The sequence below is a fragment of the Phyllobates terribilis genome, unplaced genomic scaffold (genome assembly GCF_046119375.1).
Source record: "Phyllobates terribilis strain yellow unplaced genomic scaffold, ASM4611937v1 Scaffold_11__3_contigs__length_659146591, whole genome shotgun sequence".
NCBI lineage: Eukaryota > Metazoa > Chordata > Amphibia > Anura > Dendrobatidae > Phyllobates > Phyllobates terribilis.
This window is the reverse complement of record NW_027362771.1, coordinates 177,374,809-177,399,756: the sequence shown is the minus strand read 5'-3', so window position 1 is coordinate 177,399,756 and position 24,948 is coordinate 177,374,809. Positions and strand designations below refer to the sequence as shown.

General features: G+C 41.3%; 1 protein-coding gene across 4 annotated transcripts in view; it reads right to left on the bottom strand.

The window, feature by feature from the left end:
* Nucleotides 1-4,363: 4,363 nt before the first annotated feature.
* ARID2 (AT-rich interaction domain 2) overlaps nt 4,364-24,948 on the bottom strand; it is a 111,233-nt gene continuing 90,648 nt past the window's right edge. For 2 of the 4 annotated variants that reach the window (XM_073651839.1, XM_073651840.1), the window contains exons 15-21: nt 21,847-24,701; nt 11,133-11,296; nt 10,733-10,871; nt 9,757-9,842; nt 7,452-7,569; nt 6,217-6,308; nt 4,364-5,980 (exon numbers count right to left, since the gene is read on the bottom strand). In XM_073651839.1, coding sequence (XP_073507940.1) covers nt 5,836-5,980; nt 6,217-6,308; nt 7,452-7,569; nt 9,757-9,842; nt 10,733-10,871; nt 11,133-11,296; nt 21,847-24,701 — 3,599 coding nt within the window. In that variant the 3' untranslated portion in view covers nt 4,364-5,835. The remainder of the gene's footprint in view (nt 5,981-6,216; nt 6,309-7,451; nt 7,570-9,756; nt 9,843-10,732; nt 10,872-11,132; nt 11,297-21,846; nt 24,702-24,948) is intronic. The other 2 variants (XM_073651841.1, XM_073651844.1) reach the window with 1 other exon arrangement.

Below are 24,948 nucleotides of genomic sequence, written 5' to 3'. Positions count from 1 at the left end.
TTGTTTTACAAATTTCCTAATTTTTTTTTACCACTTACAAAAGAATATGTTTGCCATCTGCATAACAGTACTGACCTGTAGAATCTTAATGACAGGTCAGTTTTACCGTATATTAAACATGGTAAATAAAACAAAAAAAAATGGAATTGCACTTTTTTGGTAATTTTGGCGCACTTGAAATTTTTTTTCTCACTTTCCAATACATCACATGATAAAATGAATGGTGCCATTCAAAAGTAAAAACAATCCCTCATACGTCTATGTGGATGGAAAAATATAAAAGTTATGGCTTTTGGAAGAAAGGGAGGGAAAAAAAGAAGAAACAGAAATTGTCCTTGGTGGGAAGGGGCAAAAGGGGTACGGTCTTTAAAAGTTATTGCCAATGTGTCCAGGGTTGAGTATCAAAGAGAGAAATTCCTATACTTATCCCCCCACACATACATCTTTCCAGTAGCATTCACTACTGTGTCCTTCATCAGTCTCTAGGTAGCAACATCAAAAGGGAAGTCATGTAATCGATGCAAACAATCAGTGGCAACTGACTTGATACAGCCTTTACAGTCCATCCGGAAGGAGAGGGTTTTTTTTGCTTTTTTTCTGATCTTACCTCACCCTGGGACCACGGACAACTTTTGAAGTAGAGGAAAATCCCAAATGCCTTAATGACACAGGTCGCTTGTAGGGTATATGAAAAAGGGATCAGGAGCTGAGGCCATTTCATACTCATCAGAAGCTGATAGCTGCTGTTAATCGTTGCTCCCATTGGCCATGATGACATTGGTCTGCTTGTGGAGAATTAACAAAAAGAAAGCCAGAAATGTTAACCTTCAAGATAGAATAGCAAAATGCATTCTGGTACCTCACCAGAAGATAAGTTCTCATAAGTGGAGTTTAGTGCAGTAAAGTTTTCTCCCATAAACCAGGTTACAATACATCTGTAATGGCACCATTTGACAGAGGAGCTTCATCACCAGGGCATATTGCAGGCAAATTCCACAAAATTTAAAATAATATTGAATATCTTTGGAAATACTTTGACTGAGCACTAAAAATAACATGCTTCTCTTGTACTGATTTTTAAATGTACAATAATGTCACATTTAGAATTCTGCTGAATTCCTGGTACCACAAAGTATTGCATTATTGTAGCTCAGATGGCCTCATATGACCTTCCGTATTCTATTGGACAAAATGTTCACAACAGGATACACCCTACAGATTCAGAGATAGATCATCTCTGAAGACTATTTTTACAGAGTAATAAAAATACAATCTAAAATAAAATTTGTGACAGATGTAGTGGCCTGCGAAAGTATTCACCCTCTTAGCATTTTTTTGTGTTTTGATACCTCACAACCTGGAATTTCACTGTTTTTTTGAGGGTTTGCATCAGCTTATGTAAAGAACATGCCTACACCTGTGAACATTTGGTTTTCTTTTTATTATGAAGCAAACAACAAATAGGTCAAAATAACTGAAAACTTCAGTGTGCATAACTATTCACCCCCCCCTCCCCAAAGGCAGTACCGTGTAGAGCCTCCTTTTGCGGCAGTTATAGCTGCAAGTCACTTTGGATAAGTCGCTATGAGCTTCCCACATCTTGCCACTGGGATTTTTGCCCATTCCTCAACACAAAGACAAAACTGCTCCAGCTCCTTCAAGTTAGATGGTTTCCTCTGGTGAACAGCAATCTTCAAGTTTGACCACAGATTCTCAATTGGATTAAGGTCTGGGCTTTGACTAGGCCACTCCAAATGTTTACACGTTTCCCCTTAAACCACTTGAATATTGTCAGACCATTTTCCCTGTCCCTACTGCCAAAAAACAGCCCCATAGCATGATTCTGCCACCACCATGTTTCTCTGTGGGGATGGCGTTCTTGAGGTGATGAGCTGTTAGTTTGGCGCTAGACATAGAGCTTATCTTGGTGGTCAAAAAGTTCTATTTTGGTCTCATCTGAATACAGCACCTTCCTCCATTCATTTGGGGAGTCTTGCAAGTCTTTTGGCAAACTCGAAATGAGTCATACAATTTGTGTAAGTAAAGGATTTTTTTTCTGCCCACTATTCCATAAAGGCCACCTCTATGGAGTGTATGGCTTATTGTGGTCGTATGGACAGATACTCCAGTCTCTGCGTGAGAACTCTGCAGCTCTTTCAGGGTTACATTTGGCCTCTGTGCTACCTCTCTGATGTGTGCCCGCCTTACCCAGGCTGAGCGTTTTGGTGAGCAGCCCTCTCTTGGCAGGTATCATGTTCTTTCCATTTGATAAGATGATAATGAATTTGATGGTGCTCCGGGAATCATCAGAGATAGGTACAGTACAGACCAAAAGTTTGGACACACCTTCTCATTTAAAGATTTTTCTGTATTTTCATGACTATGAAAATTGTACATTCACACTGAAGGCATCAAAACTATGAATTAACACATGTGAAATTATATACTTAACAAAAAAGTGTGAAACAACTGAAAATATGTCTTATATTCTAGGTTCTTCAAAGTAGCCACCTTTTGCTTTGATGACTGCTTTGCACACTCTTGGCATTCTCTTGATGAGCTTCAAGAGGTAGTCACCGGAAATGGTTTTCACTTCACAGGTGTGCCCTGTCAGGTTTAATAAGTGGGATTTCTTGCCTTATAAATGGGGTTGGGACCATCAGTTGTATTGTGCCGAAGTCTGGTGGATACACAGCTGATAGTCCTACTGAATAGACTGTTAGAATTTGTATTATGGCAAGAAAAAAAGCAGCTAACAGTCTATTCAGTAGGACTATCAGCGGCGTATCCACCAGACTTCTGCACAACACAACTGATGGTCCCAACCCCATTTATAAGGCAAGAAATCCCACTTATTAAACCTGACAGGGCACACCTGTGAAGTGAAAACCATTTCCGGTGACTACTTCTTGAAGCTCATCAAGAGAATGCCAAGAGTGTGCAAAGCAGTCATCAAAGCAAAAGGTGGCTACTTTGAAGAACCTAGAATATAAGACATATTTTCAGTTGTTTCACACTTTTTTGTTAGCTATATAATTCCACATGTGTTAATTCATAGTTTTGATGCCTTCAGCGTGAATGTACAATTTTCATAGTCATGAAAATACAGAAAAATCTTTAAATGAGATGGTGTGTCCAAACTTTTGGTCTGTACTGTATGTATTTTATTTTATTTTTTTGTAACCCAGCTCTGACTTGTACTTCAACAACTTTGCCACCGACTTGTTTTGAGATCTCCTTGGACTTCATGATGCTGTTTGGCTAGTGGTGCCTCTTGCTTAATGGTGTTGAAGCTTCTGTGGCCTTTCAGAAAAGGTGTGTACATACTGACAGACCATGTGACACTTAAGATTGCACACAGGTGGACATATTTTCACTAAGCATGTGACTTATGAAGGTAATTGCTTGCATCAGATAGTTTTAGGGGTTTCATCGCAAAAGGGGTGATTACATATGCACATGCTAATATTTAGTTATTTGATCCCAGAAATTTAATTTATGCCTACATTTTTCTCACTTCACCAACTTAGACTATTTAGTTGTGATGTATCACACAAATTGGATTACAAAAATATTTAAACGCAAGTTGTAATGTAACAAAATAGGTAAAAAGCCAAGTGGATGAATACTTTCGCAAGCCACTGTATGCTTTATGGTATTTCTACACAAGATATTTCTTCATGTTTAAATTATGAACTGATGAACAGGTAAAACCCACAGTCCGAGCCCTTGGGCTAAGTTCCTATGATGAGTATTTAGTGACTTTTTTCCACTGAATATATTGGAGCACAAGAAACACAACGCTTTACAATTCCAGCAATGTGTGTGGCATTTATATAAAAATCTCATGACCACTGTGCTTTTCTATTTTATGCTGCGAAAACAGACTTCCAGTGCAATTTCGAGATCTGCAACTTTTTATCCTCTCTTGCGATAAATATACAAGTTTTATTTGCGGATTTCCCCATAGACATGAATGTGCTGAAGAAAGTCTGCAGATAAAAGTAAAAATGTAATCCGCAAGGGACTTTATGAATAAAGCTTTATGAAAGTAACAGGAACAAACAAAGCAGTTTTATTTAAAACATGACATACCAAAAGGAGACAAAACACAGCTGAAAAAAACAAGATAAACACATTTAAAAAGAACAAAACAAAACAAATAAAAACACTCAAACACAATGAGAAAATGCAAGTAAGCTAATTTAAGTATTTAACAAATTGGTTCAGAAATTCTGCAGCTTCAAAAACGCACGAAATACTCATCGTTGAAACTTTGGTATAAAGTTACAATATATGACTGCTCAGAGGTTTCTCTGATTGCCACCAACATGATGCATATCCTTAAAATAAGAGGCCAGGAAATGTTCAGTCTTTTATTTAAAAACTATAAACAGTCACCAAAGTAAATAAAGCCATTCTATAACATAAACTGTTAGGTCTATATCTTTACTGCACATCCTACGGACACAGCAGAAATGGTGGTTGGGAATTTTTCCACATTTTTGGATGCTAATACAACAGGCAATAGGCAGTTATAAATGGATACACTTCACGCCAATGTGAGAAGGTGGGAAAGGAAAGACAAATTTAAAGACGTGAGCAGGATCTGAGCAGGAATGTGGTACAGTATTAAGAATGGAAGAATAATACAATAAAATTCCACACTATATTAAGATAGAAAAAGTAGTGAAGAAAATATCATACCTGCACATAATGCAAATATAACACAGGAGAAAACCTGTATAAAAATCCATGTATTTAAACCAATTTACAAATACAAAAAATTCTGTACAAGCTCTGAGCCTGCACCATGACAAACGTTTACAGTGGATATATGTTAGAGGGGAAACCAAAATACCTTCAAATAGTTTTTCTTCTACAAAAATGACATGTGATATATTATTCCATACTCTTTCAGCCAGCAAATGAGTTCTACAAGGTGTATAATACAAATAAAAAAAATAAAATAAAAAAAAGTGTATGGGTGGGGGAGGAAGGAGGGATATCACAGTTCCACAAAACTGTTTTGACTTTACAGCATCAGTACCTTTTCTGAATTATTTACATAGATTTAATGAACATTCATCCACTGCGTAGAATATATCACAATTAGTTACAATTGACAGGAAAGTCTAGAAAACTTGAGAACCTAGTTATAATGCTTCTAGGACACCACAGAATGCGTCTCTTCCAGTGGCTGCAGTGGCATGGTGCTCTATTCACAAATATTTACAGGATCTATTCAGACTGGTAATTTTTTCTTTTTATGATAATAAATACGTGAAAATATATTGGCTCAAGTAAGAAAACCAAGCTACTGATTTCTAAACAAAACACACAATCCATAGCAAGAAATTGGTGGCACCCACCAACATCAAGGGGTTACGGGTGTGCTGAATTTTTTTTTTTCTTTTTTTATTCAAACCAGCTCAAACAGTTTTGTAAATATAAAAATGTGCTCCTTTTTGGATAAAGATAAAAATATTTAATGCTTCTATTTCATCTGCTCATTTAGGTTTTACAACACTTCCAAGTATATTCCAATGTGGATGGTACTGACTTTTGAATGCACCAGTTTCTTTCAGGACTGACCCAAGTGTGAAATACATCCCGCAGACCGCTGGTTGAAAATCCCAATGGCAGTTACTTTCCGTCTTCTTACACAGAACAAAGGGATTCCGTTAGTGATCTGAGTGTGATGAGTCCTTACTACTAACATGGGAGGAGACAACGCCATCTATGATCTCCATTAAGACTTGGTGCTTTCTTCAGTAACAGTACTTGAAATGTTATGTGATTACCACAGTCCTAGCTGCACATCGGGCTCCCCTTTCACTGTAGCATTTCACAGTCCGTTTCTTGTTCTGTACTATGAGTTGTATTATTGAGTTCATAAAGGCATTTGGCAAGTGTAGAGGAAGCTTCCATATTACTAAGGGCTAGAACCGATAAGTGATTTTCATGTCTCTTTAATGATCTATGCAGAAACAAAAAGCCAATGTAAAGATTAAAAATTGTAATGCACAAGCACACAATATGAATATTGCTTCTCGTGCTATTGTCATGTTTGTCAAAACACAGCAAATGTAGAAAGAACACCAAACCACTGTAAGCAGACTGCACATTGCGGTTATAGGATTACAAATCCTAAAATGTTAGGTACAGGAGGGCGGTGGGTACATTAGATGAAATAATCCTCGGGATTGCACTTACCTACGACCACATTCTGAGTGTTTTGCAACATTTTTTAATATTAAGGCAGCTGTTAAACGGATGTGTTTTGTGATTGGTCCCTCTTTTTCATCCTTTACACAAGGAAAAAAAAAAAAAAACATTTCACCACGTTATTTACAGCAGACGCCATCATATTTAACTAATACACGATTTTTCTGGCCAACACAAAATATTACAATGTTCTTCATCAATAGCTTTTGCGTTATGACTGAAGGCGTTAATGGACTCCCGGAGATTCTATATCTGATACATAGGAACTTTGCCCTGTATGCCAGCGTTAAAACTTTAGGCTTTTTGATTAATCCCTTACTGCTGCAGCCAGTTTTTATTTTGTCACCCAGCTTTTCAAGAGACATAAAAATGGTTTTCCTATCGACATATGCCGGAGAGTGATATTTTATAATGGCACCGTTTAATGCACCATATAACAAACTGAAAATCTTAATATTTTGTTTTTTTAAAGTATATTTTTAATGGCACTAATGGTTTATCTAGATTAGCCAGTTTTGGCCAATTGACTATATACAAGTGTATTGGCATCAGGGCCTACACATTCTGCCTTTTTAGAACGGGCAATGTGCTGTAGACAACGATGATTTTTAGGTCTCCATAACAGATCTGATACCTTAAGTGGAGTATAAATGCATTGGCCAATTGAGAACAAAAATTCTTATTATCATCGGGTCTTCTAAATGGACCATTAGTGTGTGGTAAAAATGAAGTTAACTTTTGTGTGCACGTGTAAGGTTACAAAGAAACCAAATTTGGGTTATTCTTTTATGTTTTACAAAAATAAATTATTTGTGGTTGGCATATTCTGAACTGTTATTTTTCCATCGATGAAGCTATGTGATTACTTTGTTTTTTGTACTTTGTAGGTGATCTTCAATTTCCCTGAAGCTGAAGGTCAGCTCTATAAACACAACTGTGCACCTCCATGAAAGGAAAGGACCACCTCCAAATATATGACAAACGTGTCACATTTTTGGGAAAGAATTAATGTTTTGGGCCTGAAGAGTTTAACTGATCCAATTACAATATTTTTCAGGTGTGATTTCCGGCAAGTTCAATTTCCTCGCAAAGATACTGAAATCAGAACGGAAAATACAGCATCTGAAATACTAACATCTAAATGCTATGTAAAGTTCTATCAATTTTAAGTATACAGATGAACCCATCTGGCAAACATCCTTTAAGATTACAATTAAACATACTGTAAAGTCTCTAAAAACTAGGTTCCTTGATCCCCGCCTCAGTGCCATGAGGGCAGCACTTGGATGGTTCACAATCGCTTTTTGCGTTCGAGGGTTGGATGTCCCTGATGGGGTTTGCCTGGAGGGGAGAAAACAAATACTAGTTAAAATGTCAGTTCCTTATCTAAGAACACTTATTACATGTCTACATGAAGCTACAATTCATCCTACACTGAATTTGTGTGCCATAGACCATCTACTAAAAAGACAAAACAGCAGTACTGGTGAGTCTTAATGCAGCTTGTACAAAGGCACGAGAATATTTGACTTATTTACTATTACAAGGATCATCAGGAAATCAAAATTTTGGTCCATAGGGTTGGAGCTATAGAGAATAAACACCTCAATACTAATTGCCATATCATTACTGACCAGGCATGAATGGACCTTAAAGCAGTTGCCCACTATCAGACAACACCTGATAGACTAGGTTTCCCCCCAGTAAAACCATATTACCTATACTCTCCTCCAGTGCCAGTGCTGTTCCAAAAGGTATTGGCACTGGCCTTCCAGGAGACAGTTTCCCGAGATCCCTGCAGCCAATCAGTTGGCTTCACTCTCCTCTCCTCTGGACGTAACTGACATCCGGAGGATGTGAGAGCTATGGCGGCTTTCTCACTTCCTCTGGATGTCCTGACTTGTCTGATGGAGGTGAGATTGAAGTCAGTTCTAATTGTTATGGCACGCAATCCCTGAGACCAATGTCACATGCAAGCCCTGGGAGAGCCGATGCTGACAGCACTGGAACGGCGCCAGGACCTAAGGTGAGTGTAGGTGTTATTTTACTAGGGTGAAACATAGGGACTCAGAAGGGATTGTCTGAGTTTGAACAACCCCTTTAAGCAGGGTTTGTCCAGTGGTGGTCCTATTCCTGATGAACTCCTTAAAAATTTGTCTAAGTCAGCATCTAGTAGTGTGAACAGTCAAAACCGATCTTAACCGATTAATGCTTTCATTGTACTCTTAAAAGTATATTATTTGATGCCTTAAAGGGATTGTCACACAAGCAAAAGTACATATCAAATAACAGATCTTGGAATAATATCACTGGTATACAGCAATTTTGGTGGCAACGATGTCTGAATGATTTTATATTAAGTTTATGGTGCCCATTAAGAATATGACTTCGCTTTTTTGTCAGATTGGCTCTAGTTTCTGAAATAATTAATAGCTAATTAATTACAGTAGAATTCTGACTTGAAAAAGTAGCGCTTATAGCATTGTAAACCTACAAATTGAAATACAAAATAATTATATGGGATATTGCATTACCTAAGACACTGTTAGAGAGTCAAAAGACAGACCAAAAGCTGCTGCATTTGTTATCACAAAAATCGCATCTGGGGAATGATTTTCATGGACGAATTATCGCAAAAACTAGAATCAATTCAGCAAAAGTAATGGGATTTTTTTAATTCGGCACCCTCAAAATACCCCAAATCCATTCAAAAAAAACCTTGGCACCTGAAAAAAACAACAACTTTTTTTTATAGACCTGTGCAATAAGTTCAACAACTGGATGTGTCAAAACATGTTCTTGTGCAGAGATAATCTTCTAAATGTGCCTCTGCTATGTACGGTTGTTTGCTCTGTCCAACCATACAGAGTTACTCCAGTTCATGACCAGCACATACCACAGCTTCTGGCCAGGGAAGGAAGCATAAGTAACAAGTGAGTATGCAGATGACACAGCCGGGGCTCATAGCTGTTTGTTTGTGTTCGGGAACACATTTACCTTCCTGTTTTATCATAGGAGTGAGTGTTTCTGCCACATCACCAGTCATGTAAACTCATCATAAATCAAGTGAGTGACATAAGATCAGCGCCTGATTGAGCTCCTATGTCATGGACTTTATTTATGATGAGCTCAGAGTGCTGCTGGAGACATGGCTGAAATACTCACTTTAATCATAAAAGAAAGTAGGTAAATGAGTTACGTGAGAAAGTAGCAGTGACTTAGACTTCCCCCTCTTACCAGGAGCTGTGGTATGTAACGACCATGACCTGGAGTAGCTCTGAATGGTCGGACACAGCAAATAACAGAAACATTTATATATATATCCAATTGTAGAACTTATTATTCCAAGATCTATTAATTAAAAAAAGTACTTTGTTTGTGGGACCATCCCTTCAAGCAATACAAAAAACAACTATAAAAAACAGAGGTTCAGGGACATGGGAGACATATAAGGTGTGCTTAGGCAGTATATGGCCAATTTAAAAAAAAAAATATGCATTGGGAATGCAAGACATTTATTGTTCTTACTTATTGGAAGTTTTTTGATTTCCGGCTTGGGTCTGCTCTTCTTGTTTCAATCCAGCAAGGAGAGCTTCTCTAGAGCAATGTTTGTCCTGTAAACACAGAAGAATTATATGACTAATTCAAACAGATAAAACTAAAGTATTCTGTGCATACACCATCATCTTATATTAAAAGCTCAGCTCTTTGCCTGCCACCAAAAAACAAAACAACTTACTTAAACATTCTGCAGATTATCAACATGTATGAAAGGGACTTAAAAGTGATCAAGCTGTCGAGTCTCTAATGAAATACAGTATAGTTCATTGTTTGGTTCTTTAACCCTAGTAAGCATGACCATAAAAATCTACATTTTCACATACCTGGGGCCTTTTAGGCCCGTGTGCAAATAACATGGAATAACTCAAACAAAAATGACAAACAACTATATACCTGAGGAATACCTAGTTTCAAAATTCTAACTAAAGTAATCTTGCAGAAAATAGAAAACAATTAACAGGGCGGGCCTGCGAGGCCCCAGGTATGCGTTCTAGGGTTAAAGCACCACTCCAGCATTTTTTATTTCAGCGCTGGAGTGGTGATTTACGTGCAAGCCCCCTGCCATATACTCCCCTCCGGCGTCTTCCCCAATCCCATCTTGTGAGTGCAGCTTCTGACAGCTCGAAGTCAGAAGTTCGCCTCACAAGCTCTCAATACAAATCTATGAGAGCCAGAATGAGGCTCTCATAGACTTGTATTGAAAAGTGACCTCCACATAGTTCCAGCATACTCTAGAGTTGCGGGGCAGGTCACGGAACTGAGCGGGTGGGGAAACCGATGAAGGCGGCAGAAGGTGAGTATATGGCAGTGGAATTATATTTAAAGCATCACTCCAGCAGTGCAATAAAATGAAACGCTGGGCTGGAGTGGTGATTTAAGCCAGGAGAGCTCAGGCGACAGCTGTCAAAGGAGTATGGCCATCTTTAGCCATACAGTAACTTACCTGTAAGTGAGTAATAAAGGAAAACCTCTGTCTCTGAAAGGGTTCACAACCTTCCCACAGGCACTGCCCAGGATATACATCTTTAGCACCATGCTCTGTTGCAGCATGGTAAAACACTTGGGACGGAGTTTCAAACCACCTTATAAAAAGCAGGGGGGAAAAAAAGATTACTCAGATTACAAAAGTGTTCAAAATATATTTTTAATCTGCTAGCTGTAAATGGTAGGTACAAGGCAGGTTGATTGAAGAAGCTTCACGAATATCTGACTTCTGGAGATCCCTGTATATATTACAATATCCACAGGATGTGGTAGCATTTAATAGGTATGTAGAGTGCTCAAGTCATAAAAGATTAGGGAGCACATCACTGAATGTGGACCTCATTTTATAAACCACTTACCTTTTGCACGACTGCCACAGGCACATGAAGTTCTGTCCTGGTTTTTTCGCTTGTTCTGCAGGGTGACCTAATGTTGAAGTTGTGGTAGGAGGGTAAGGTGAGGGCTGAGAACCAACTATATGGCCGTGAACTTGTAATGCTGGTAGTGCCGTTACTGGAGTCGTCTGAAGATTGGAAAAATATTTATTGTCATCTATAAATCAACAATATCAAATCTGTATGGCACAAAACATACTCAATTTATTCTAAAGAGCAAACCTAGTCAAACTCAATCCATTTTATTACACATGCGTAAAGCTAGGAACACATTTCTACAGTTCAAAGAAAAGAATCCATGATGTACAGAACATTTCCTCAGTTAAAGGGCAATCTCACAATTGAAAGTTAGCCCTTATCCACAGATCAAGAATAATTCTCTGATCGCTAGGGTTTGAATGCATGAACACCCAACCACAAATCCCAATATCTAAAAAAAATTCTACATATTTACCAAATTTCTAGCTTTAGGCTATGTGCCCACGATGCAGAAATGAAGCAGAAAATTTCTGCAGCATTTCTGCATCTCCCTGGCAGAAAAAACGCATGCAGATTGTGCATGCGTTTTTCCTGCAGAATACATGCGGATTCACATGCGTTTCCGCATGCAGATTAACAAGCGCTTTCCAGGCGATAGCATCACTTGGAAAGTGCTTGACAACTAGGTCACACTGTATAAATCCATGCAAACGGCATGGATTTATACAGTGTGAACCGTAAAAATGAAAACAAATAAAGCTATACTCGCCCCCGAGGCCCCGGCGTGGCTGCAGCGCTCGTTCCTGTCTGGTTCCTGGATGCCGGCATATCGCGAGACAGAGCGGTGAAGGGCCTGCGGTCACATGACTGTGACGTCACTGCAGGTCCTCAAGCGATGCTGGCATTCAGAGAGAAGCCTTCGGAAAGGTGAATATAAACTTTATTTGTTATTTTATTCTTTTTTTACAGGTACAATGGTACCCAGGTCTGGATGAGAGTCTCCTCTCCTCCTGAATTGGGTACCATCCGCACAGAGACGCATAGAAGCCGCTTGTAAAAATGTACAGTCGCAGTTTCTGTGCGTCTCAATGCAAGTCAATGGCGGGAGTTCCGCTGCGCTACCGCAAAATTAAATGACATGCTGCGGATTTTTGGACGCAGCATAAACGCTGCGGAAAAATCCGCAGCATGTGCATAGAACATGCGGAATCCCCTTGGGGACCATGGGGTGCGGATTACCTAGCGTTTCACAAGCGTTTACGCTGCGGAAATTCCGCAGCGTAAACGCTTGAAAAATGCTACGTGGGCACTCAGCCTTAAACTATGGATTTGTATAACCTTTAAACCAGATAGTCAGATCACACAAAAAAGTTATTACACATTTCCCATGTGTCTACTTTACGACAGCATCAGGTTTCAAATGTCCTTTCATTTTGTCAGAGTGCTAAAAGGATTAACATTTTAGCAGCAATTTTATTTTTTTTTCTCAAGGAAATATACAAAACAGACTTATTCAGTTTTGAAAGAACTATATATTGGAAAAAAAACAAAGTGAAAGCATTTAAAAACTGCACCTCTCAAGTCATTCAAAACTGCTGTAAGGAAGCTAATTAACCCTTCAAATACTTCACAAGAATTAAACAAACACAAAAAAATTTACACTAAAATATTGATTTACATGGCCACGATCCACGCTATTACAGATCGCAGCCAATGCAGCAGGGTATCAGCTATAATGTACAGCTGTATTTTCACCTGTCGAGGGGTATGTTATATACTTATTTCTAAGCACATTAAAAAGGTGTATTGGCAGTTATTAAAGGGTTAAGATACGCATGTAGAATTTTGACTACTAAATGCATCCTAAAAACATATGTGATGGACACAGGTGGAGTTTCCAGAATAAAAAGGCTCCACAAGGAAACAAAATTGACAATGCGTCTAAATTTCTGATGCTGGAAGTTTGAGACAAAATTTTTCACAGTTAATTACATCAATTGCAGCGTCATTAAAATATAGGCGGAGTGTATTTTAATATATAATCCCTATACACATACCAGTTTTCCCACTCAAAAAAAGGTCTCAAAATTGTACACATTAGAAATGATTCAATCTTGACGATTGCAATGACAAAGAAGTAATGTTGTTAAAGCATTCCAATGTTTATGGCCTACTTAAAAGGATTGTCCACTATGGGACAACTCAAGCTTAATCAATTCAGGGACTCATAGAAAATAAATGAAAGATACTGCCAGTATCAGCACCGTTCTAGCAATGTTGGCACTGGTGTTCTCGCCAGATGGAGCCTTTACTATTTTGTCAGAACGGACGTCCGCTCTGACGAAATGTTGATGAGCTGCAGCCAGTCAGCAGCCATTGATTGTTGTGTCACTTGACCAATGTCACATTATCCACTGAGAACTGCACCACAGACGTCACTGAAACGGTGCCGATGCTGGAGGTATACACATTGTTGCTTTTTCCTACGGTGTCCTGAATTGATTAAGGGTTGACTAGTGCTCAAGATTGAATGATTTCTAATGTGTGAATGGAAGGCAATCACGTGACCGCTAGTAAAGGTGTAACCAGTTCTTACATTTATAAAATGGGGACAATTCACTGCGCATCAGTGTAAAATTGTACTTCTTACATACCATCCTGATTTCCATGCAGCCTTCCCTATATCTCTCTGCTCCTACTATATACTAATGGTACGTGACCCAAGTTACACTACCCACCCCCCACTTTCATTTATGACCTTGTTTACTGAACCTTTGAGTATCCTACATCTGGTTCAGCCTTAATCAGCTGATCAAGATGAGCACAGACCACTCCCCTCTGGTTCACAGCTGAATGCATTCTGTAGGCCATATATTGAGAACTAGGAGTGTGTGTCAGACTGAAGTCTGTGTCCCTCAGCTTAAGTATCCATGAGCTGAAGTGTCTGAAATTTGAATTAATCCTGAATTGAACCTGAAGTGAACTGAAGGTAACTGGATACTAAGTCACAGTAAACAATGTTTGTTTTTGTTTTCACTCTCACCCCCTTAATCCTTCACTTCTTTCAACCACCCCTAATCCCTACACCTGGAAAGGAACTCTTCATCTCTCCCTCCATTCTCCCCACCCATCTCACCTCTTCCTCAGAGCTATTCCACAACATACAATCCTTTGTCTCCAAACACAGACAGCCACCTCATGCCCTCTCCTGCTCCCACCTAATAACGCTTTCTCTGCTCCTCCTTACTGCCGGCGACATCTCTCCAAATCCTGGCCCTCCTCACCACATCCCTACATTCACTTCCACCTCCTACCCCCGATCTATCCCAAACTCTCGTAACCCTTCTAACCTTACACCCATCCGCCCAGCCCCCGCTTCCCCAGTTCCACTAACAGGAGCTCTATGGAACGCTTGCTCTGTCTGCAATAAACTTTCCTACATTCACGATCTCTTCATCACTAACAAGCTTTCCTTCCTCGGAATCACTGAAACCTGGCTCACCCCCTTCGACACAACCTCTCCTGCTGCACTTTAGTATGGCGGATTCCACCTCTCCCATACCCCCCGCCCCAACGGCAAACACGGTGGAGGAATAGGTTTCCTCCTCTCAGAAAACTGCTCCTTCACCCAGATCCCACTGCCGCCCGCAATTACTCTCCCGTCTTTTGAAGTGCACTGTGTGCACATCTACTCCCCCTCCAACCTCCAACTGGCTGTCATCTACCGCCCCCAGGATCAGCCACCACTTTCTTTGACCACTTCACCACCTGGCTACTTCATTTCCTCTCTGTTGACATCCCCACTATCCTCATGGGCGACTTTAACATCCCCATTGATACTTCCCTCTCAGCTGCCTCTAAGCTTCTATCCCTCACTTCCTCCTTTGGTCTTACCCAGTGGTCTTCCACACCCACCCACAAAGACGGCCACACGCTGGACCTCATCTTCACCCGCCTCTGTTCCCTATCTAACCTCTCTAACTCACCTCTCCCTCTCTCTGACCACAACCTACTCACATTCTCTTCTCTCTCCTCCCCGGGGCAACAATCCCCACTCCACAAACTTGAATACCCTTGTAGAAATCTCAAACACCTTGACCTACACTCTCTCTCTGAATCCCTCCTCCCTCTTACAGACATTAGTTCCTTACATGATGCAGATGCTGCTGCCACTTTATACAACACCACAACAGCTGCAGCTCTCGATTCGGTCGCCCCCCTCACGCATACCAAGACTCGCACAATCAACAGACAACCCTGGCACACCAGCCTAACTAAAGAACTGCGACAGGCCTCCAGGGTTGCTGAACGTAGATGGAAAAGGTCCCACTCCCATGAGCACTTCATCGCATTCAAACAGTCCCTCACTACCTTCAAGTCCACACTCACTGCAGCAAAACAAACATACTTCACATCTCTCATATCCTCCCTGTCCCACAATCCCAAACAACTATTCAACACCTTCAATTCTCTCCACCGTCCCCCAGTGCCTCCTCCCTCTCCTCTTATTTCAGCCGAAGACTTTGCCTCATTCTTCAAGCAGAAGATTGACACCATCAGACAAAGCTTTTGCCTAAAGCCCCCACAGCCCCTCCCCACACCTACTCAACCCTCCTCCTCCAAAACTACATTCTCCACCATTTCTGAAGATCAACTTTCCTCCTTACTCTCCAAATCACACCTCACCACCTGTAAACTTGACCCAATCCCGTCTCACCTCATCCCAAACCTTACCACTATCTTCATCCCAGCCCTAGCCCACCTCTTCAACCTGTCACTAACAACTGGTGTCTTCCCCTCATGTTTCAAACATGCCTCAATCACACCCATCCTCAAAAAGCCCTCCCTTGACCCATCCTCTGTGTCTAGCTATCGCCCCATATCACTTCTCCCCTATGCCTCAAAACTACTGGAACAACATGTCCATTCTGAACTGTCCTCCCACCTCTCCTCCTGCTCCCTCTTTGACCGCCTACAATCTGGTTTCCGACCGCACCATTCTACTGAAACTGCACTGACTAAAGTCACAAACGACCTACTAACCGCCAAATCTAAGCGACACTACTCTGTCCTCCTCCTCCTAGACCTGTCATCTGCCTTTGACACAGTGGACCATTCCCTCTTACTACAGACTCTCTCATCTCTCGGCATCACAGACTTGGCCCTATCCTGGATCTCCTCATACCTAACAGACCGGACATTCAGTGTCTCCCACTCACACACCACCTCTTCATATCGCCCCCTATCTGTCGGTGTCCCCCAAGGTTCAGTTCTAGGACCCCTGCTCTTCTCCATCTACCCCTTAGGCCTGGGACAGCTCATAGAGTCTCATGGCTTTCATTATCACCTCTATGCTGGTGACACACAGATCTACCTCTCTGGACCCGATATCACCTCCGTATTAACCAAAATCCCACAATGTCTGTCTGCTATTTCATCCTTCTTCTCTGCTAGATTTCTAAAACTTAACATGGACAAAACAGAATTCATCATCTTTCCGCCATCTCATTCAACCCTCCCAACTGACCTATCCATCATAGTCAATGGCTGCCCACTCTCCCCAGTCCCTCAAGCTCGCTGCCTCGGGGTAACCCTGGACTCGGAACTCTCCTTCAAACCACATATCCAAGCCCTTTCCACTTCCTGCCGACTCCAACTCAAAAATATCTCCCGGATCCGCACATTCCTAAACCATGAATCTGCAAAAACACTAGTGCACGCCCTCATCATCTCCCGCCTTGACTACTGCAACCTCCTGCTCTGTGGCCTCCCCTCTAACACTCTCGCACCCCTCCAATCTATCATAAACTCTGCTGCTCGACTAATCAACCTGTCCCCCCGCTATTCCCTGGCCTCTCCTCTCTGTCAATCTCTTCACTGGCTCCCCATTGCTCAGAGACTCCAGTTCAAAACCCTAACCATGACATACAAAGCCATTCACAACCTGTCTCCTCCATATATCTCCAACCTAGTCTCCCGTTACATACCTGCACGCAACCTCCGATCCTCACAAGATCTCCTGCTCTACTCCCCTCTTATCTCCTCCTCCCACAACCGTACACAAGATTTCTCCCGTGCTTCCGCCCTACTCTGGAACTCTCTACCCCAACGTATCAGACTCTCGCCTACCGTGGAAACCTTCAAAAGGATCCTGAAGACCCACCTCTTCCGACAAGCCTACAACCTGCAGTAACCACCGCTCCACCATACCGCTGCACGACCAGCTCTACCCTCACCTACTGTATCCTCACCCATACCTCGTAGATTGTGAGCCCTCGCGGGCAGGGTCCTCGCTCCGCCTGTACCAGTCGCTGTCACATTGTGTTCAAGATTATTGAAATTGTTCTTGTATTATACTCCCTTTTTCACATGTAAAGCGCCATGGAATAAATGGCGCTATAATAATAAATAATAATAATAATAATACCTGTATAATACCAGTGCAGGAAAATGGTATACCAGTTGTACAGTGCTTGCATGAGCCAACTAAATAAAACTAATGCCCTGCATTCAGTTTATCAACAAGCCATTACATGAATGAGGACACATCCATTCATATGCTATCTTAATTGAAACCAGCACTGAGCAGGTCATAGGACCTGCACAGGTTATGTGATCACAACCAAGTTCTATTATTCAACCCTATAAACTATGCTAGGGGTCATTGTTTGGTTCTATGATAATGTTAGAAGTCTCCTGCGTCCATATTGTCTTTCCGATCCAATACTGGTGATACCAGACGTTCAAAGTTAAGAAGAAGCTGCTCACACTGCTGTCAACCCCATCTATCTTATCTAATAGTGAAGATACCAGGGATGCTGAGGTATGAAGAAGCTGCTCACACTGCTGTCTACCTTATCTTTATGATCTAACACTGGAGATACCAGGGATGCTGAGGTATGAAGAAGCTGCTCACACTGCTGTCCATCCCATCTATCTTATCTAATAGTGAAGATACCAGGGATGCTGAGGTATGAAGAAGCTGCTCACACTGCTGTCTACCTTATCTTTATGATCTAACACTGGAGATACCAGGGATGCTGAGGTATGAAGAAGCTGCTCACACTGCTGTCCATCCCATCTATCTTATCTAATAGTGAAGATACCAGGGATGCTGAGGTATGAAGAAGCTGCTCACACTGCTGTCTACCTTATCTTTCTGATCTAACACTGGAGATACCAGGAGTGCTGAGGTAAGAAGAGGCTGCTCACACTGCTACCCTGTCTTTCTAATCTAACACTGGAGTAACCAGCGGTACTGTGGCAAGAAGAACCTACTCACACTGCTGTCCACCCTTTCTTTCTGATCTAGTACTAACAATACCAGAAATGCTGAGGTAAGGTGGTGCTCACTCTGCCTTTTTGAATGCAGAGGAGATGCTGTGACCTAGAGATTAACTTGACAGCACGAAGTATAGGTTAAGGGATATTCTCATCTCCAAGATCCTATCCCAATATGTAGTAGGTGTAACAATAATAATATTAGCAAATACAAACAATTAGAAATATAGCATAGTTCTTCTGATAAGCTATGTCGCTTACCCCATGTAGAGGATATTTCTGTAGCTTAGGTATCCATGGTTACGATCACTCACATGGTGAGAGTTAGTTGTTAGTGGTTAAGCTTTTGCTATGCCCTGTACGTGGGGTAAGTGCAATAGCGAAGCAGAAGAACTATACTAAATTTCTAATCGGAGGTATTTGCTTATATTATTATTACTACACCTACTACACATTGGGATAGGATCTTAGAGATGGGACTAGCACTTTAAAGACTCCAATTTACAGCAGCAGGACTGCACATGCTCACTAGCACCTGTCCTATTAACATTCTTAGGCCATGGTCATACTTTTACTATTTGATCAGTATTTTGCCTCCTATCTGTAAGCCAGAGTCAGGAATGGACAACCAGAGGAAAAGTATAATAAAAACATGTCACCACTTCTGTATTTTTCACCCACTCCTGGTTTTGGCTTACAAATACTGAGGTAAAATACTGACCAAAATACTGAACGTGTGAATGTGGCTTTAGACAGATTTCTGTTAACTGTAGCAAGAAGGCTGCCATTTTAATTCTAAAGCGATTACCTCTTTAGATAAAGGGAGCATGACTTGCTAATTAAAGGTGTTTAGGAATTTATTAGTAATAATTTCCTTTGGTTGCTATTTTTTTATATTCCTGGAGAAACCATTATAAGAAACCTGTCACCTCCAGGAACGCTATTTATCTGTAGATCTAGTGGTAACCTAAATGTAAATATCCTGCCTAGACAGCTTATTTCAACAGCAGCTACAGGAGAAAAAAATGAAGCTATTTTCTCCCTGCAGCCACTCACTTTCAGTAGTAGGGGCGGTGCAAGGATCAGTTACAGTCATCGCTAACTCTTCAGTTATAGCAGTAATCCCATCAATGCACACTGACAGCCTTGCACTGCGCACACACACTGAAAAGCAGGCTATCAAAATGCCAGGCAAAGTTTACAGCATGCTCACAGTAAACCGCAGAAGTGAGCAGCTGCAGGGAGAATATAAAACTTCGTTTTCTTTAGCAGCTGATGCAGTAAGCTGGCTAAACAGAATTTAAACACCATTTACCTGCAGACTACCTCTATATCTGTAGGTAAAAAGTGTGGCTGGAGGTGAAAGGTTCTCTTTCAAGTGTTTTCCTTCTCTCTGCATAATTTATGATAAGGTAGAAGCCATGCTTTGAGGAGAATCCCATTGATGACAAAGTTACTGTTCAAAAGGCAGAGTCTTCGGCTAAGTGCCCACGATGCAGAAATGCTGCAGATTTTTTACGCTTCTCCCTGGCAGGAAAAACGCATGCGGATTTTACATGCGTTTTTCCTGCCAGGTAGAAGAGTTTGTCAAGCGTTCTTCACATGCATTTCTGCATGCGGTTTATCAAGCGCTTTTCCAAGCGATTTTAGAATCACTTGGAAAAGTGCTTGACAACTTGTTCACACTATATAAATCCATGCAACCGGCATGGATGTATATAGTGTGACCAAGTAATAGTTAAAAAAAAAAAAAAAAATGAATAAAAATGGTAAAAAATAAAAAGATTATACTTACCTTCCGTTGTCCCCTGGTATTTTCTCCACTCTCGTCTGGTCACCTGCGGTGACATCATTGAGTCATGTGACAGGTCACACGACCTGTCACATGACTAAATGACGCCATGGCAGGTTCTTAACACCACTGCAACCCATACAACAGACCAGACGGAGCGGAGAAAACACCGGGGGCCATCAGAAGGTAAGTATAATCTTTATTTTAAAATTCTTTTTTTTAACAGGTTCTATGGTACCTGGGTCTGGAGGAGTCTCCTCTTCTCCAAATCCAGGTACCATCCGCACATAGAATCGCATAATATACGTGTGTGCAAATGTACTGACACAGATATTATGCGTTTCAATGCAAGTCAATGGCGGCAATTACGCTGCGTGTCCACAAATTTAATGGATATGCTGCGTATTTTTCCGCAATGATAATCTGCATCGGAAATTCCCAGAGCATGTGCTCGGCACATGCGGATTATCATTGGGGACCATGGGGCACGCATTACCAAGCGTTTTTTAAGCGTTTTTGCTGCGGAAATTCCGAGGCAAAAAACGCTTGAAAAAACGCATAGTGGGCACGCAGCCTTACTTACAAGTCTTAGCTTAGATATGGCTGTTTCACAAGTCAGGCAGCACAGTCATTGTGTCTCTAGCATAGATCAAAATTGTATTATATGCAGGAGTATAATTTTTGAGACCCTCACCAATTAAATCCTTCTTTGTTTATCCAGGCATAGCAATATGTATACACAAGTTTAATGGCGTCTGAGGTTAGTCAACAGAATGAAAATTTTGGAAACCTCAGCATGTGCATGAACTATATTACTATACATTACATTGCACTCTACTGTACCATTCTGATGATATACAAGTTTAATTTAAAAGCACTCAGGAAGTAACAAGGCATTGCTTTAGTTTGCACACAGGTTTCGTAAAGGTGGAAAAGACATGAGTAGCAAAACCCCACAAGCCTAACAAAGCTGTGATTATTGGCTCTGTTCACACTAACATCATGGCTCCAGTTCATAAAGGAAACCATAGCACTATGACTGGCATAATTTCAAATGGATCAAAACTCGCACTCACTGATCCAACTGACTATAATGGGGTGTATAAGCATACAGCAGGTTTGACAGAAATAACAGTGTTAAAGGCAGCAATATTATTTCCATAAAGAATACCGGAAGGCTTGATGGAATTCCCCCAATTATCAACAGTGGAAAAGATGAAAATCAGAGTACACTTTCCCCACAATACCAAAATGTCTTAACAGACCTGCCAACATGTGTGTGATGATAGAAGAACATTAGAAACACTACAAGATTTAATGCCATTGGGCATTCCTAATATTCCAATAGACTGGCAGCTGTTATTTACATGCAAATAATTATTCCATTTTTTTTTTTCAGAATACACTGAACCAGCAGGGGGCGACATATTGCAGTTCTAGAAGAGAGTAAGCAAAGATTCTAACGCAGCTATGGGTGCCAAGGATTACGATGACACAATGCAATAAATATCAGGTGCGATACGTCCAATGACACTCAGCCGTACATGCAGATTTTTGCTCTAGAATGAACATCAAATGATAAAACAACAAACACTTGCATTGACTGGTAGCTCTGATGAGACTTACCTGTGCAACAACTGTCTGTACAAAGGTATGTGGATGCTGCTGCTTTTGCTGAACAGCACTTTCTATTGCTACTTTAGCTACAGTGCTTGGATTTACACCTGCTGGCACAGCGACCATGGTAGCACTGCAGCCAGCATTATTAGGGTCACTGATTGTAACAATCCTTACTCCCACTTTATTGGGAATGACTGGGACAGATTCCCTGTCATTGTCTTCTACTGGTCGTTTAACAGCTTTGCAATCTGCTGTGCCATTGGTAGAGCGGGCATCTGTCAGCAGAGCAGGTTGAGTAATCCTAGTTCCTATATGGGGCACTGCAATAACTTGATGACCCGGTAAAACAGAAGCTGTAGACTGTGTTGAGACGACTACAGTCGGACGTTGCTGAGGCACATCTGAATTCAAACTGGAAACTACAGGTCCATTGGGTAAGTCCGTTGCATTACCACACTGTATCTGGATTGCAAGGTTAGAAATGTCATTCGTACTACTCGCAAAATGTGCCAAACTGTTTGGAAATATAGGTCCATTGGAAAGCTTCTCCATTTGATCACCTTTGGCAGTAACTTGAACAGAATCCAGAAGGTCCTGTTGCTCCACTGGAGAGATTTCACCATTTCCTACATGATTGGAAGCTTTGTGATTAGGAATGTTTTTGCTCAAATGAGAACAGTCTCCCTTTTCAAAATCACAAACCCCATTTAGCTGTGGCTTTTTAAAGTCTGTTTTAGCATCCTGTGGATTGCTCTGTTCAGGGTTTTGTTTTAACAAACCTCCATTTTCCCCCAGTTCCACAGATGTCCCATTAGTGACCACTTGACTGGCCTCATTCGGCGTTTTCCCTGAGTGTGAAGGAGGTAGACTGGAGTCAAATGTTTTACCATTCAACAGGTTTCCCACTTGAACGTCATTTTCATTAGCTTCCCCATTGCTGGTGCTAACAGAACCTTTTGGACAAGAAGGATTTTCCATTACTTCAATTTTACGTTCATGCACGTGTAAGCCGGTAGCTTCTTTTGCCTCTTCCTCCTTTTGGCAAATTATTTTATCACCTTTAAAAGGGGGAGAAGCAGCAGATCCAGGTAGTTGCCCACCTGGTTGTGTAAGAGCAGCTGGAAGGGTTTGTACCTGTAATCCAACTCCAGGTTGTGTCCCACTCATTGGTGCAAGAATTTGAGGTGCGCTTCCCTGGCTTACAGTTGCAGTAGCAAAACTGGTGTTTGGCACAACTGTTATTGTGACTTGGTTGCCAGAAGTTCCTTGAAATATTGTAGCTGGAGAGTTTGAGATCAATTGACCTGGCAAAATCTGTAAATTTGAGATTGGAACAGTCTGTACAGCAGTTTGATTCTGCACTGTACTCTGGACTAGCTGCACATTTTGTTGCCCCACCAATATTTGTGAAGTTGCAGTCTGCCCTTGCACACCAAATGAAGGAGTCTGATTATTGGCCACTTGATATACCACCTGAGGGCTTGGTGCTCTTGCGTTGTTGGGGGTTGGTATCTGCGGAGCAGGAAGGATAAGTTTTCCTCCAGGCGTTGAAGGTCCTCGTTTGGGAAGCAACAACTGTTTGATGAGGCTGGACTCAGCAGGACTGGAGAGTCCAATACCTCCACTTTGGGTCTGCTGCTGCTGAACCTGTACTTGTACCTGTTGGGATGGCTGTGATTGCTGAGCTTGCACTTGTGCCTGTGGTTGTTGCTGCACTTGTGCCTGCTGTTGGTGAGGTGCTGGTGACAACTGTTGCCTTTTTACTGAAAGCATTTGGCTAACAGTAGGAGGGGGTCCTTGTGCCACTGCAGTGGTTTGTGGAGAAGTTATTACTGGAGGGAGCTGATTATTTGGAGTTGGGAGTGGGGAAGATGAAGGAGTTATACTAGTCTGTCCAGTTAACTGAACAGTTTGTCCAGCTTGAATTGCAGTGGGATTAGTAAGAACTATTTGGTGAATGGCTGGTGCGTACGCTTGTCCAGGCTGGGCTGGCTGACTGACAATGACTACACTCTGCTGGGGTTGCTGCTGCGATGGTTGTTGAACTACGGCTGTTGATTGGACTTGCTGAGAGGAAAGAGGTTTTGGAGCAATGTTTTGAAACCCAATTCTAGAGGTCTGAGGGCTCTGAACACCAGCTATTGTCACCACTTGCCCTGTTGCTACGTGAAAACTTTGTACAGTTGTAGCAGACACAATGTTAGAAGATGAAGTAGTTACATATTGTTGTGGAGTTAGGATAACTGTATCTTTTGGCTGGTTGGAAGCTGGGGATTGTTGGGATGGGACATGAACAGTTTGCGATGATGTGGTGATTAATTGTTGACCTTGTGGAAGTCCAGATGTACCTGCTGGCATACTTTGCACCCGACCAAATATATGCCCTTGAGGGACAGTTTGTTGTATAACGGCTACTGGAGTGCCTGATGCTAACTGACCAGGTACCACAGTGTGTAGAGGTGATTGCTGCTGAATAACAGACGGATGGTGAAACAAGGCCTGAGAACCCACAACTGTAACAGATGCCTGATGCCCTGGATTGCTGTGATTCTGAACCAGGGAGGCTTGTGTCGATCCTCCCAAAGCAATAGTGACAGGAACTGCTGAATGTTGTACAGAACCCTGTATTACTGCTGCCTTCACTACTTCACATGAAATTGGAGTTTTATTCTGTATAACAGTCACTGTGGTATTATGCTGTTGCTGGGCCTGGCCGTGAGGATTATGTGGCATACGGCAAACTGTCTGAGCCACACTGTGGACACCTTGAATAGGGAAGGACATCTGTGTTGCAGTAAGATTAATAGCCTGGTTAGCTGCTACAGTTCTCTGGAAGGGATTTCCTGCTCCTTGTGGCACTGCTGGAAACAAGAAAAATAATCAACAAATTATTGATTACATGAAATAGACAGATATATTTGAGCAAGTGTGTATATAGCCATCTATCTATATCAACACACAGTCTACCAATTCTGTTTTATTTAGCAGCTGATACGATTTAAATACATGTAAGTATGTATAGAGTATCTTTTTACCTTAAACTATGAAGGTTGTGTATAACTGCTCACAAATGAAACAAGTATAAAAAAAAACAACCTGGTACACAAA